The sequence below is a fragment of the Vombatus ursinus genome, unplaced genomic scaffold (assembly GCF_900497805.2).
Source record: "Vombatus ursinus unplaced genomic scaffold, bare-nosed wombat genome assembly UNPS02009062.1, whole genome shotgun sequence".
NCBI classification, from domain to species: Eukaryota; Metazoa; Chordata; class Mammalia; order Diprotodontia; family Vombatidae; genus Vombatus; species Vombatus ursinus.
The window spans coordinates 926,730-942,214 of NW_020948840.1; the positions used below are offsets into that span (position 1 = coordinate 926,730).

Here is a 15,485-nt window from a genome sequence, read left to right on the forward strand (position 1 = left end):
ACACAAAAAAAATAGACTAAAAAAAAAAATCCCTCCCAGAATCCTTCCCACCCTCACCCTCAAAAAAGTGCAGAACTATGTAACAAGCCAACATTCACCTAAGGGCTTTAGGGTTCACAATGATGTTGAATATATTGCTCCCCTAGAGGTATCAGGTGAAATAGGTACTACAGGTGTTGTTACCTCCACTTTACAAATGAGGAAAGTGAAGAGGAAGTGTCAAAGGAGGATTCAGAATGCTGGGTTCCTAGTTTCAAATGCAGCTGCCTGATCTATTAAACCAGAGATTGCATAGTATAGTATGTTAGTAGTTTGGGACCTCTAGAGGCCCTTTAATAGTCCCAGAATCATAGAATTCCAGAGTCTGAAGGAACCCTAGATGTCACCTGATCCAACTCTCTTCCCTATGCAGAAACCCCCACAATAGCATCCCTGACATCTAGTCAGTCTTTTCTTTCATAATTCTAGTAACACAGAGCTTGCTACCTTACAAGGTAACCAGTTCCATTTTCAGGCAAATTTAACTAAGATCATAAAGTGTTTCTTTCTGCCTCCCTGTCACTTTCCAACACTGCTGACTAAAGCTGACCTTAACCTCATTCGAAGACCCATGAATTGCCTGCGGCTGAGCAGACAAAATCACTCTCAGCCTATTCTGTAAATGTCCTAAACTCTCCCCTCTGGGATTCCAAGCTTTCTCTTTGGACTTTCAGCAGTCACGCAAAACAATTTATCTGGTGAAACCACAGAATATTCCAACCCCCTTGCACCTGCAGTCCCTTTCCCTTGGCCTAAATACTTTACAAGAACCCCCTGACCAGCCCCCTCTTCTGACTGACTGGCACTTGCTGCTTCATGGAACTCCAGCTGCAACTCCTTGCCCTGACAAAAGATTACAATTTTTGTTATATTGGCTCTCTTCTCATTAAATCAGGTTGACACCTCCATCCATTAGGACTAACTGCCCATTAGAGCTACAAAAAATAAGCCTATTCTTTTCACATGATAGCTCTTGAGATAGCAAAGACAACTCTCTTTATCTCCCCAAGCCCCTCAGCCACCATATTCTTCTCTTTCCCAGGCTCAATACCCCCAGTTCTTTCAACCAATCCTTGTACAGCATAATTTCGTTTTCAGCCCAGCCAGGTTTACCCCTTCTCTGCACATGCTCCAACTTGCTAATGTTCCTCCTAAAATGTGGTATTGAGATCAGATCAGAGAACTCCAGATGGGAGGAGCACTGTGCTATACCCATAGAGTATTAGATTTGAAGCCAATAGAGACCTGAATTCTTGGAATTTTGCTTTTGACCTACTTGTATGGCCTTGGGGCATGTCACATCTCTCTAGGCCTCAGTAACCTTGTCTGTAATATAAAGATTGTTGTGGGGTGGGAAATCTGTGGCCTCAAGGCCATATGTGGCCTTCTAGGTCCTCAAGTACAGCCCTTTGACTGTATCCAAACATCACAGAACAAATCCCCTTAATAAAAGGATTTGTTCTGTAAAACTTGGACTCAATCAAAAGGCCACACCCAAAGACCCAGAAAGGCCACATATGACCTTGAGGCCAAAGGTTCCCCACCCCTTCCAATTCTAAGTAGGTGTATTGAGTTTTTAGGAGTTACAGGTGTGATGGCTTGCCAAGCCCTTTTCAGGGTTGTTCCTCCACCTTTGGTTTCCACCTGATTCACTCAACTCTTACCTGTGCTCCAAGAAGCTAAAGCAAACACAGCAGCCACTCCCCAGTAAACCATGTCAACAGAAGAGTTACAACTGATTGAGGGTGAAAAGATAGGCCTCAAACACATCAGTGAGTTAGGAGTATCTACCCCAAGAAAGTAAAGACAGAATGGGTAGATGAGAACAATTTGTTCCAATGGCCACCGGAGGTAGGATAAGCAGGCACTAGAGACTTAGAGTTTGGTCAGACTTCAAAGATGCCAAGGTCATCCACTACATCCCAAGCTATCACCAGTCGTCTTGACTTTAGTCCTGCCACTGGACTTCAATGACTCTGGAGGAAAGAGTGAGGCTGGGGACTTTGTGCAACTCTGCCTCACTTAAATCCAAGTCCTGTGCAAATCACATCATGTTATTGGTCCTTTTAGAAAACAGAGGACAAATAACAACAACCACCATGATTGTGGTGTGTCCAGAGCAGAGGACAGCAAGCTAGCAACTCCCACATCTTTCTACCAAGGATGCCTAAGAGAACATAAACAGTTTTTTAGAGCTTCCAGGACAATTCCACCCTTTCTAAAAGGTGTGTTTTTGTTAACATAATCCCAACTAATCCAACTAGAGGTAGCTAGGTAGCACAGTAGATAAAAAACTAAGTCTGGAGTCAGGAAGATGTGAATTCACGCCTGGCCTGACACTTGCCAGCTGTGTGAGCCTGGGAAAGTCACTTAATGTCTTCAGCCTCAGTTTCCTCATCTGTTGTGCCAGTCCCACAGTGCACTCTACTCCTATAAGGAGCAGGCTGCCAGGGTCATACTACTTACCAGTCTTCGGTGCCCACCTGGATAAACACAGAGCCGATCAGGAGGTGCAAACACTCGAGCTTTATTCAGAGGCCATCACAGCAAGGCCAAGCAGGAAAGCAGGAGCAAGAGAGCAGGAGCAAGAGAGCAGGAGCAAGAGAGAGCGAGCTCCGATCCCTACTGTTCCTTAAGTACCTACTTAGCCCCTCCTCCTCAGCCCGCCTACTAGTCATTGATTGTAGGATCAGATACCGGAAGGGGATGTCTGGGTTTAGTGTTGCACCAAGGGAGAGGACGTGACGCAGGAGGCTAGGATCGGATACAGGAAGGAGACGTCTGGGGTTAGTGCATAGACAAAGGGAAAGAACGTGACCCAGGAAGTCAGGTTTGGACACAGGAAGGAGACGTCTGGGGTTAACGTTGCACCTAGGGAGAGGACTAGACAAAGGGAACTCATTCTCTGCCATCCCTCCCACTCCCACGTGGTACAGCCCCCTGCCTCAGGATCACGTGCTCCAGCTACTTCTTTGTATCCTGTTCCTTCCCCAGCTTATCACAGCTCCACATAGCACTACCCACTGCCTTGGGAGCGTGAGCTCTGGTTACTTCTCCGTATCCAGTTCCCATCCCAGTTCACCACAACTCCGCCTAGCACAGCCCCTGCCTTGGGAGCATGAGCTCCGGTTACTTCCTAATATCTTGTTCCTACGCCATCTTGCCACAACCCTAACGTGGCAGTAGCCAACATCAGACAATCCCTCACAATCTGTAAAAAATAATAATAACAATAATCACACCTACCACATAGGGCTATTCCATCTCCCCTTACTACATGCTCTATATAAATGTTTTTGTCCATTTTTAAAAAAACTCTGCTCTTATATTCCCACCCTTGAATGCATTAGCAGAAGGCTCAAAGTTGAGAGTAGTACTCATCCAGAATTCAGAGGGAATTTGAGAATTCACTTATTTACATGTGTGTGAACTAAATGTGATTGTTCATAATTTTTCTCATGTCAGAATATGTATCTCCTTACCCATGGCCAATAATCTGGTAAGTCTATGCAACCCAGAACAACCACAGGACTGCAGTACTTTATTCTGTGAGGTCAGGTCTCTTCCTAGACCAATAACCTTCAAAGGTTCCCCATTGCTTACAGAATAAAGTCCAAATCCTTAGACATTCTTGAAGGTTTTCAATAATCTGCTCACACATACTGATGAGGTCTAGAGTTATGATGCGGTTCAGGCGTTCAGGGGTCCTGGGACTTCAAAATAACAACACGCAGGTCCTGCCCGAAAGAATTGGCCCAAGCCTTCTTTTAGTCAAAGACAAAGTTTATTAGAACATCCGTCATATTGGGCAGACTCTTAAGGAGTCTGAACATTAGTGAGCTATTGGCTAGATTATAAGAATCTGATCAGTGACTAGATTTTAGGAATCTGAACCATGGCAAGATTTTAAGAATATGAGCATCTTAATGGAGACAAGATGGACCTTATATACAGAAAGACTGTGGGAGGGATCTAGCAGTGGCCAAGTAGTCCATGAGGTAATAGAATTACCAAGGGTGGGAAGTGGCCTGGAGCCTTAGGGAGGTAAGACAATGGAGGGGAGATTGGGTGTATCCACAAGGAAAGGCCAGTTGATGGGATTATAGCCTCAGGTGAATGCCAGAGATTTGGCCATATGGGAAATTCCAGGGTTTTTCCTTTCTGGGGCCCAGATCCCAACCCCATCAGTTAGGGGTCCTGGAATCCCAAAATCATGACATGTAAGTCCTGCCCGAAAGAATTTGACCCAAGCCTTTCAGCCAAAAACAAGGTTTATTGAAGATTCGCCATATTAGCTAAACTCTTAAGGAATCTGAGTGTCTCTGAGCTATTAGCTAGATTGTAAAAATCTGAGCAGTGGCTAGATTATAAGAATCCGAGCCTCTTAATGGAGACAAGATGGACCTTATATACAGAAAGACTGTGGGGGGATCTAGGAGTGGTCAGGTAGTCTATGAGGTAATAGAACTCCAGGGGTGGCTAAGGGAGAATGGAGCCTAGATAGGATTAAGGGTAGGAAGTGGCCAGGGGACATAGGGAGGTCTAGGCTAGATTAAGGGTAACAGATTGGGCATAGCCACAATGGAAGGCCAGTTGATGGGATTACAGCCTCAGGGGAACACCAGAGATTTGGCCATGTTGGAAAGTTCAGAGTTTTTCCTTTTTGGTGCCCAGATCCCAACCCCATCCTTTTCACATTCTATTTTCCAGTTAAACTGGTTCACTTGTTGCACACAACTCTCCTTGAACCATCCCACTTCCAGGTCTTTGCCTTTACCATTTCCTTTACCAGGAGAACCCTCTCCCCAGCTCCCTGCTACAAACTTATTCATCTTTAATGGCTTAGTTTAAATTCCATCGAGAACCACAAATTTGTCAGAGCTAGGGGAAAAAAAAGTTAGAAATTATCAATTCTAACTCTCTTATTTTACAGATAAGGAAACTGAGGTGCCAAGTGCTTCTTACATGAAGCCTTTCCTCATTATAGAATTTTAAATGTGCAAAAAATAATCTATTCCTTTTATGAATTTCTATAGCTTCTGATATCTCTTCCATTCTTGTGGGACTTAGGATAGGTTGCCTTGTTTTTTCAATTTAATTCGTTAATGTACTTGATCCTGAGGACAATAAATGTGTCTCATACTTATTTTGTCTCTTCTTCGGTACTGTGTTCTGCACAGAAGAGATATTTAATAAATGATTGCTGTGAAAGGAAGGGAGGAAGAAGGAAGAAAGGAGCACCAAAGAAATGGAAGAAAGAAAAGGAAAAGAAAGGAAAGAAGGGAAAAGGGCAAAGAAAAAGGGGAAATGAAGAAGGGCTGAACAGATCCCTAGGCAGCAAATTAGGAATCATCTATGTCTTCTGGCTTCTATGGACTTGGGAAAAGCTGAAGTATATGAGGGCACAGATGAGGCCAGAAAAATGCTAAGGCAGGCAGAGTCCAACAGTGTTCTGGTTTTAAAAAAAAAAACAACCCAATGTGATTAGAACTTGGGAGTTTAGAAACCAAACCAAGTCCAAGAAGAACAAAATCAATCATTGAGAGGCTCAGAGATTTAGAGATCTGTTCTCTTCTTTCTTGGAAAAATGGGCAGGTTTTCACTTGCTGACCTTTTGCCTCAGGGGTCAACGACAGTTGCCCCAGTGGTTAAATTCTTCTTTTTCCAATGGGTTGAAAGTTCCTCTCAAAAAGGCAGATGATTGTAAACTTGGGAATTACTAGGGAAAGACTACTAGCTATGAGTCAGTAAGCAGGCCCCTTGCCTACCTCTCTAACACCATATTTTATCTCTCTGCCTATACAATCCATCACTTTGTGGTCACCTTTTTAAGAAAGCAATGAAACTTTGGTGTTTGTAGTTAAGAATGGACAGAGCTTTTGTAGCTGAGAGAAGCTTAGCTACAAAACAGGGAAATAAGGAAATGGTATCTATGATTCCCTTTGGTACAAGGCCAAAGTAATAATAGCTCTACACTTTCTGCTGTGGGTCTCTCTCCTTTGACATTAACCCCTCAGTGTCCTGGCAATGGTGAAATTCCCACCTTATGTTACAGTTTTGATTTTTTTTTTAATCTCAGGAACTGATGCCTATCATTTTAACCAGGTGCTGGTTACAAATCTAAGTACAAAAGCAATGTGCTAATTTATGGAAAAATAATAACCTCCAACTCTACAGCACTTCAAGAGTCTCAAAGAACTTTCCTCACAAGTTTTTGAGGTGGGAAGTACAATTATCACTATCCCCTTTTATTGATAAGGAATCTGAAGGTCATAAAGGTGAAGTTACTTACCCATGAGGGTTCAGCTAAGATCTAGTAAGTGATAGAAAGGATACTCAGAACCAGGTCATCTGACTCCAATCAAGTCCAGGACTTGCTCTTCCTTCTTTCCTTCCCTCTCACCCTTTCTTTTTCTTTTTTTCTTCCTTTCTTCCCTTTCTTTCTTTTTCTCTTCCTTTCTTTCCCTCTTCCTTCCTCCTTTCTTTCTTGCTTTCTCTTTCTCTCTCTTCCTTCAGTTCTTTCTTCCTTTCCTTATTCCTTCCTTTAATTCATCCTTTCTTTCCTTCTTTCACTTCTTTCTTCCTTCCTTCCTCTCTCTCTTTCTCACTCTGTTTCTTTCTTCCTTTCCTTCCTGTTTTTAAGTCACAGTCATTCTGAATATTCCCCTACTTGGATTGAAACCTTTCAGTAACAAAGAAAAACAGCTAAATAAACAACCCACATAGTGACTAATTCTGATAACATATGCACCATTCTGCTCCTATAGTCCCCCCAAGGGAAGTATGTTTGATTATCTGTAGCACCATTACTAGTTTTTCAGTTACTCTGCATTTGACTTCTTTTAGTTATCTTTTACGTTATTGTAATAATTTTATGTATTATTGGGGTGATAGTCCTCATGAACTTTGCCCTGGTCAGCCCATATCTGACTTACTGTGTTTAGTTCTGGGTAATATGTTTTAGGAAGGACACTCATAAACTTTGAGTGTGTCCAGAGAACAGCAACTGGAATGTTGAAAAGCCTTGAGATTATTTGATATAGAGATCATTTGAAGAAACTGAGGATGTTTGCCCTGGAGAAGAGAAGACTTAGGGTAGATATAAGAATCATCCTCAAGAATTTGAAAGGCTATCATGAAAACAGATCAAATTTATTCTACTTGGCTCTAGAGGACAGAACTAGGAGTAATGAGTATAAATTGCAAAGAAGCAGATCTAATCTCCATACAAGGAAAAACACTAAAAATTAGAGGGACCAAAAGTGAAATAGGCTTCTTTGGGAGGCAGGGACTTCCCTACTCAAGAACTCTGCAAGTCAAATCCAGGTGGCCACTCGATGGGGATATGGAAGGAATTCTTTATCAGGTGAAGGTTGGATCAGTTGGCTTCAGTTGATTCTTCTGTGATTCCTGGAAGTTACTGAGGAATAGTTCAAACAAACAAACAAACAAAAACAGTGCCCTTCCTGTGGAATTTAATCCCTGGAAGCCTGGAACCTAGTCGCAACTCAGCCATTAATTTAAATTAAAAAAAACCCAAAACCTTCTAAATTGAATAGGGTGTTAAACAGAAAGTCCTTTGGGTCTGGGTTTCCGAGGCTAAAACAAAGCATAGAATTTAAGCAACTGCCTAGATAATTAGGATGACTCTAACTGTTGGCAGGTCCTTCATTACTTGGAGGCAAAACTCTATCTCTCTGCAACAATGGCCAACATTCCTAATTCTGCTCTCTCTGGGGCCAAATACACCACAGCTGATCCCTCTTCCACCTAGCAGCTCTTCAGATATGTGAAGACAGCCACCAGGTGGAGAGCACCTCAGTCCCTACTGTGGAGAAATAAGTTAGTATTTGCAAAATATTCGGGGATATATTTTTGCCCAAAACTGGAGAGATGAGGAAAGTCCTTCTGTAGGAAGTGGCTTGGAGCTGAGCCTTGAAGGGAGCTAAGGATTCAATGAGGCAAAAGTGAGGAGAGAGACAGAGCATTCCAGGCATGGACAACAATATGTCCAAACGTAGAGAGGCAAGAGGTGAAATATTGTATAGCTGGGACGGCTAGCAGGTGAGTTTGGTTGAAATGCTGATTGAATGAGAGGAAATAATATACAATAAGCCTGGAAAGATATATTAGAACTAGATATTCAGGGTTTTATACACCAAATAGAGGAGTTTTAATTTTCCCCAGAGGCAACCAGGAGCTACTGATGCTTCTTGAGTAGGGAAGTTCATATCTACATGCAGCAGACATATTCATATGTACAATTTTAAAATATCAATTTGGCAAGTCCATGAATGATGGATTAGAGAGAGGACGCAAGGATGTCAATTAGGAGATCACACAGTAATTAATTCATATGAAAGGTGATGAAGGGCTGAACTAAGGTAATGGCCCTAAGAATGGAGAGTAGGGGACAGAAGCTGCAGAACTAGAATTGATAAGAAGTGCCATCCATTTGGATATGGGGATGAAAGAAAATGAACAACTGAAGATCACTCTGCAGTTGCAAATGTGAGTAACTGGAAAGATAATGATGATGAAGATGAAGAAGATATAGTGCTCTAAGGTTTCCAAAGTGCTTTATACATACACATACATCTATATTACATACATACACACAAATGTGTGTTTATATATGTGTATGTATATATATATAATCTATATAATCTCATTTATGAAAAAAGGAGAAGACTACTTATGTATATGTCCCCAGTTGGATATCATAGAGAGAAGCTACAAAGAGGGAAGAAGAATTACTAGCTGAGACACTCAAAAGTTTACAGTAGATTAAATCCAAGAAAGGATCCAATAGTAAGACCCATGGCCTAGAGTGTCTACATACAAATGCCCAAAGTTTAGGCAACAAACAAGAAGAGGAACATAAATCCTACATGTGAGGAAAGCAAATTTCAAAGCGTTCAGAGGAAAGATAGATATAAACCCATGGACTAAAATGCTACAGAGAAAGTCACCCCAAGAGAAATAGAAGATGTTAAGAGTACAGTTCTAAAGAGGCAAAGAGAAGTAATTCCAATGAGGATAAAAAATGGGGGGAAGGGGGGAGGAGTGACTTGATTCCTCTGAAGAAGCCAAGATAGATGGATACACAAAGAACTCACCAATCAATTTAGATTTTTTTAAAAAATGTACAGAAGATGGAAGCCAGGGGAGGGTGACTCTAAGAGCATAGCATAGTCCTTTTAAAATTGTCATGAATTCTAAAACTTAAAATGAGATGAGACTGGTGAATGAAGCTAAGGACAACAGAAAGGGTTATTTATTTAATTCTCCAAATCAAGAGAAAACAGAGGATTAAAGAAGGTATAGGACCTTTGCTTAGAGAGTATGGGGTAATAACCACCCACTGAGACAAGTCAAAACTGCTTAATTCTCCTTTTGCTTCTGGTTTTATTTTGTTTTGTTTTGTTTTCAGCCCTAGAGAATGACCTTTGCACTGGAAATGAAAGCAGAAAAAAAGCCTATCAGGAAGTTGATACCCAAAATAAACAAGGAGATCAGGAGAGAATAATTAACTGCCCTTGGTGAGGTCAAGTTACCTGGCCCCAGTGAACTCCATTCTTGAGTCTTGAGTTCTACAAGAATAGGCTGAGGCAACTGCTGAGTTGCTATTAGTGATCTTTGAAAGATCATGGAAAATAGGAGAGGGGCCACAAGCCTGGAGAAGGCAAACGTCATCTCAGTTTTCAGAAAAAAGGAAAGAGAAAAGAGTCTGTGAGCTATAGGTGAATGAGCTCGACATCAGTTCCCGGGGAAATGCTAGAATGGCTCATCAAACAGACGGTGAGTGAACATCTAGAGTAAGAAGCATTAATATCAGAGAGCCAACAGAGCTTCATCAAGAACAGGTGAGTCTAGACCCTGTTTCCTTTTTTGACAGAATTCCTGAACTAAGAGATGAGAATGCCATAGATACCATTTACTTAGATTTGAGCAAAGCTTTTGATAAAATATCTCAAACTATTTTGTGGAAAAGATAGGGGCCTATGGATTAGAAAATGAGACAATTAGATGGATTCAGAATTGGTTCAATCACCAGATTCAAAGAGCAGGTTCACTGTCAGTAAGGCAGAAAGTCTTTAGCATTTTATCCCAATGATGTATACCCCACCCTATGCTGTTTAACATTTTTATCAATGATTCAGATAAAGGTATAGGTGGCATGTCCCCCAAATTTTCAGATACCACAAAGCTGAGAGGGATAGCAAATACACTAGATGACACAATCAGGACCCAAAAGAATCCTGGAAGGGTAGATTATTGGTCTGAATCTAATACAATGATAATAATAGCTAGCATTTATATAGTACTTTAAGGTTTGAAAAGTTCTTCACATATATTAATTCATATGAGTTAACCACCTGGTGAAGTAGGTACTGTTATTATCCCTATTTTACATTTGAGGAAACTGAGGCACCTAATGGAAGTTAAGTGCCTAAGTGTCTGAGGTGGGATTCAAACTCAGGGACTCCCAAGTCACCTGGTTGCCTACTATTATGATGCAAGTCAATAGAAATAAATGTAAAGCCTAGCACTTAGGTACAAAAAAAAATCAACTTGCCAAATACAAGATCGCAGAGCCATGGTGTCTGTAGTTGTTCTGGAAAATGATGTAGGGTTTTTAATGAGCTACAAAGCCCAATACAAGTCAACAATGTGGCAGATATGGCAGCTAAACAAAGCTAACATTACTGAATACTGTTTAATTGTTTTATTAATGAGATGAGCACTGTGATGCTTCCAGGTACAGCAATGCAGACTCATATTAAGTTTATTGTCTGCTAAGATGATTGGAACTTTCTCAGATCAAATGCTATCTGGTCATGCTTTCCTCGTGTTGTTCTTGTAAAGTTAATTTTTAAATCTGATTTTTAAACTTTAACCCTAATAAATTTCTTCTCATTAGCTTTAGCCCATAATTCTATCCTGGCTCAATCTTTTGAATCTTGATTCTCTCATCCAATTGTTAGTTAACTCTCCCAGCTTTGTATCATCTGCAAATTCCACAACAAGTCATCTAAACTTTTAACCAAGTTTTTTCTTTTTTTTCATAATTGATCAATATATTGAAAAAGTCCAAAAACGTGCACAAAGGGATGTGTTGAAGGTATCCCATCATATATTTTCATTTGAGTCATACTTGATCTTTGTCTTTTTGTTGCACTCACTTTTTACGTGGTATGTGTGCATGTGTATTTGTTCTTTTTCCATTTACATTATTGTAGGTATTGAGTGATGAGGTCTAGAGGTTAGGGGTCCTGGAATCCCAAAATCATGACATATGAGTCCTGCCTGAAAGAATTCAATCCAGACCTTCTTTCAGTCAAAAACAAATAAACCAAGTTTTTTCTAAAAATGTTTAAAAGCACAATGCCAACCCTAACTTTAACATTAGAGCCCTCTACTAGTGACATCTGTTCACATTTGACCCATTAGGAACTACACATTGTGTCAATTTCAAAGCTGTCTAGCTACATATTACCACCTAGCCTGAATCTCTCCATTCTGTCCATAAAAAGAATGAGAGACATTGTCAAAGACTTTGCTGAAATCTAAGTAAACTCTATGGCATTCCCCTGATTTACCTATCAAGTAACCCTTTCCAAAAAAAGGAAATGAGGTTAGTTTGGCATAAACTGCTTTTGATGAAGCCATACTGGTTCTTTGTGCTCATTGCTTCCTTTTCCAGATGTGCAGTAACCATTTCCTTAATAATATGCCATAGAATTTTGCTAAGATTCAAAATCAACCTGAACAACCAATGATTTACAGAACGTTTTTTGGGAGAGGGTATAGGTGGTGAGGAAAGGAAATCAGGACATTTGCCTTTCTCCATTCCTATACCATCTCTCCTATTCTCTATCTTCCATGGATCATTGACAGTGGCTTAGGAATCCCAACTATCCATTTTTTAAGCATCCATGGAAGTAGTTCATTTCTCCCTAGGGATCTGTATTCATCAAGGGTAGCTAGGTGTGCTTTAATATATCTTTATTATCTTTGTCTTCATCTCAATATTAATAATTTTTGTTCTGCCCTTTTCAGTCAGTCACTAAGCATTTATTAAGTGCCTACTATGTGTCAGGCACTGTGCTAAGCACTGAGGATACAAAGAAAAGGAAAAGACCCTGATCACAAGGAGCTCACAGTCTAAACGGGGAGAGAACATGAAAATAGCTATATATAAACAAGAAATATATAGGATTAACTGGAAAGAGTCAACAGAAGGGAGAGGCTTCTTGTAGAAGTTGGGATTTTGGCTGGGTCTTGAAAGGATGCCAGGGAAGCCAGGAAGCAGAGATGAGATGAGAAGCAGAGATTAAATGGGAGACTATTCCAGGCATGGGGTGAAAATATCAGTCAAGATTTGGAGTATCTGGAGGCAGCTAAGTGGCACAGTGAATAGAGCACCGGCCCTGGAGTCAGGGGGACCTGAGTTCAAATCCGGCCTCAGACACTTGACACTTACTAGCTGTGTGACCTTGGGCAAGTCACTTAACCCTATCGCCTACCAAAAAAAAAAAGAAAAGAAAAGAAAAAGATTTGGATTAGGAACAGCAAGGAGGCCATCAATGGATTGCAGAGGGGGTAGATGGGACAAGATTTAAGAAGACTGGAAAAGTGGGGGGTGGTGGGGAGGGAAGGGAGCTAGGATGTAAACTGTTTTGAATACCAAATAGAGGGTTTTATATTTGATTCTAGAGGTGATAGGAAGCTACTACAGCTTATTGAATGAGGGATAGGGGGTGCCATATGCTTTAGAAATATTAACTGTTTCAGCTGATTGAAGAATGACAGGAGAAGGGAAAGATTTGAGGCAGGGAGAGCAACCAGCTGGCTATTGAAATAGTATAGGTGTGGGGTGATGAAGGCCTGTTGTAGGGTGGTGGCAATATTAGGGGAGAGAAGGGGGTGTATATCTGAGATATTACTAAAGTAAAATCAAATCACAGAACTTGGCAAAAAAATTGGATGGTGGGGATGAGAGTGAGTACTGGAGAATGACACCTAGGGTAGAAGCCTGGCTGCCTGGGAGGATGATGGCACAGTAAGAGGGACTGGACGGTAACAGGGAGATCTGGAAGGGGGCAGATTTGGAGGGGGAGATAATGAGTTTGGTTTTGGACATGTTGAGTTTATGACGTCTACAGGACATCCAGTTTGGGAGGGAGGTTTGAATCTAGAGATTAGGAGAGGGGTTAGGGCTACATAAGTAGATCTGAGAACCATCTGAATAGAGATGATAATTGAACCAACTCTGAGATTACTCCTAAACTACACTTAAAAATCCCTGTGGTGGCTACATATTAACATTATCTATGTTCTACTATTTATTTTGTTAAACTTTTCCTAATTACATTTTAGTCTAGTTCAGGTTGCATTTGAGAGTGTTGCTGGCCAGGGGACTTTTTGTTTGACACCTCTAAATAGACATAGGAGATAAGGCCCAGAACAGAGCCTTGGGTGGGGCGACCACCTTTAGCAGGCACGTCCTGGAAGAAGATCTCGCAAAGGAGACTGAGAAGGAATGGTCAGACAAGTTGAGGAGAACCAGGATAGAGTAGTACCATGGAAACTTATGGAAAGGGGGATATTAAGAATGAGAGTGATGATTAGTGTCAAATGTCGCATAGAGGTCAAGAAGAATGAGGGTAGATAAAAGGCCATTAGATTTGTCAATTAAGAGATCATTGGTAACTCTGGAGAGAGCAGTTTGGATACTGAGGTATGGGAAGCTAGACTGTAGAGAGTTAAGAAGAGAATGAGAAGAAAGGAAGTGGAGAGATCGATTTTCAGTCCAAAGATCATTGACAAAGAAAAAAAACGAAATCGTATTAGAAAAGTCTTGCCTTTTCTCTGTCATTCATAATTATTCCATTTACCCTGAGTAATGGTCCCTTCCTTTCTTTGATCCTTCTTGTTTCTCTATCATATCTTTTAAAAGACAAAAAACCAAAAAAAACCCCAAAAAACCAAAAGGTTTTTATTGCATATAATATTTAACAGCCTCAGGCCTTTCTGAGTTTTAGGATGCTGGACACTACTTTTACAGGACTATGCTATGATTTTTAGCCTGGTTTCTGTTAAACACCTCCCTCTCCCCACCCTTTCACCCCCTCCGACATTACAGCCTGCTTCCTGCCCCCACCTTGCTTTAAGAATCTATACACATCTTTCAAAACTCTGCACTGGAATACAACAGGATCATGGTTAATGCTATCATATCAAAATTAATGGACATAGGCTTCCATTGTTTAATCAATCAGTAAATAACAAAAGGTTAATATAGTTTTAGGTAAAATCATTTGAAGCCACTTTTTAAAAATGTTCTTTTGCTTAATAGTTTACAGAGTGAAAGGCTGAGCTTGGGTTGTTTGGGGGTTGTTTTCTGTTTTATTTTATCTATTTTTTTATTGGGGGGGCAAAAAATAAGAATAAATCTAAGTTTATTGATGATTTCCCTGAACACTCACATTAGTCTCTATAAGACAGGAGCCCCTTTTTCTTACTCATTGTAAGTATTTTTATGTGCATCTTCAGACAACATTTTTGAAAACTTCTCATGATGCTTCTTACATTAATTTATCCTTTTGAATTTTTGGCTATGATATAGCACCTAGCCTTCCTAGGAACCCTTTGAAATCTGCTCTTCCCCAGCTCCAGGTAATATGTCAGAATCATATGCCGACTTTTCCTATTCCACCATGAATTCTAAAATGTAGTAGTTACTTCCCAGTAAGATTCTCATTGATTCTATTTTAGCAAGCAATCTTAAGTCATTAGTGAGAATTGATTTAGCACCAAACCTTGTTTGGTTCTTTTATCTTTTGAAGGGTGAAATTTTCCTTAAGGCAATCCAAGATCATTAGCTGTTCTGCTTTTGGTACTGAGAACTCTAGCAGATGGCTTGATAGTTAAAGACTTCCATCATATTATGCCTCCTTGCCATAATTGTGATCTATTTCTTGAATTCCTTATTTATTTTCTGTCCAGGTGATCTGTGGCATACTCCATGACACTATTGCTTCTCTTTCTCCCTCTGCTGATCTTTACCCAAATGTTTTCCTGAATTTCCTCATGAGTATCTTATCAACACTGTATGCAATGCAGCATTGTCCCTCTTTCATTTGAATATGGTATGCCTTTCCAGGGTCACATTCTTAGGATGATAAATCTAGAGCTGGAACAGACCTGAGATGTCATCTAGGTGTGATCTTGGGCAAATCACTTTCCTTATCTGTAAAATGCGGCTGATAATAACACTTAACTTCTGGTATTCTTGTAAACATCAAATAAGATAATTGTAAAGTGCTTAGCACAGTGCCCAGCACATAGTAAGCACTATATAAATGTTAGCTCTTATAATCTTATAATTATAATTATAGTTACATAATTATATATATATATAATTATAATCTTATAATTAC

General features: G+C 40.3%; 1 protein-coding gene across 2 annotated transcripts in view; it reads left to right on the plus strand.

Moving 5' to 3' along the window:
• The first annotated feature begins 9,697 nt into the window (after nt 1-9,697).
• The window catches only part of KLF11 (Kruppel like factor 11), a 29,868-nt gene continuing 24,080 nt past the window's right edge, over nt 9,698-15,485 (plus strand). The window contains exon 1 of one of the 2 annotated variants that reach the window (XM_027850591.1): nt 9,698-9,840. In XM_027850591.1, coding sequence (XP_027706392.1) covers nt 9,787-9,840 — 54 coding nt within the window. In that variant the 5' untranslated portion in view covers nt 9,698-9,786. The other variant, XM_027850593.1, reaches the window with a different exon arrangement.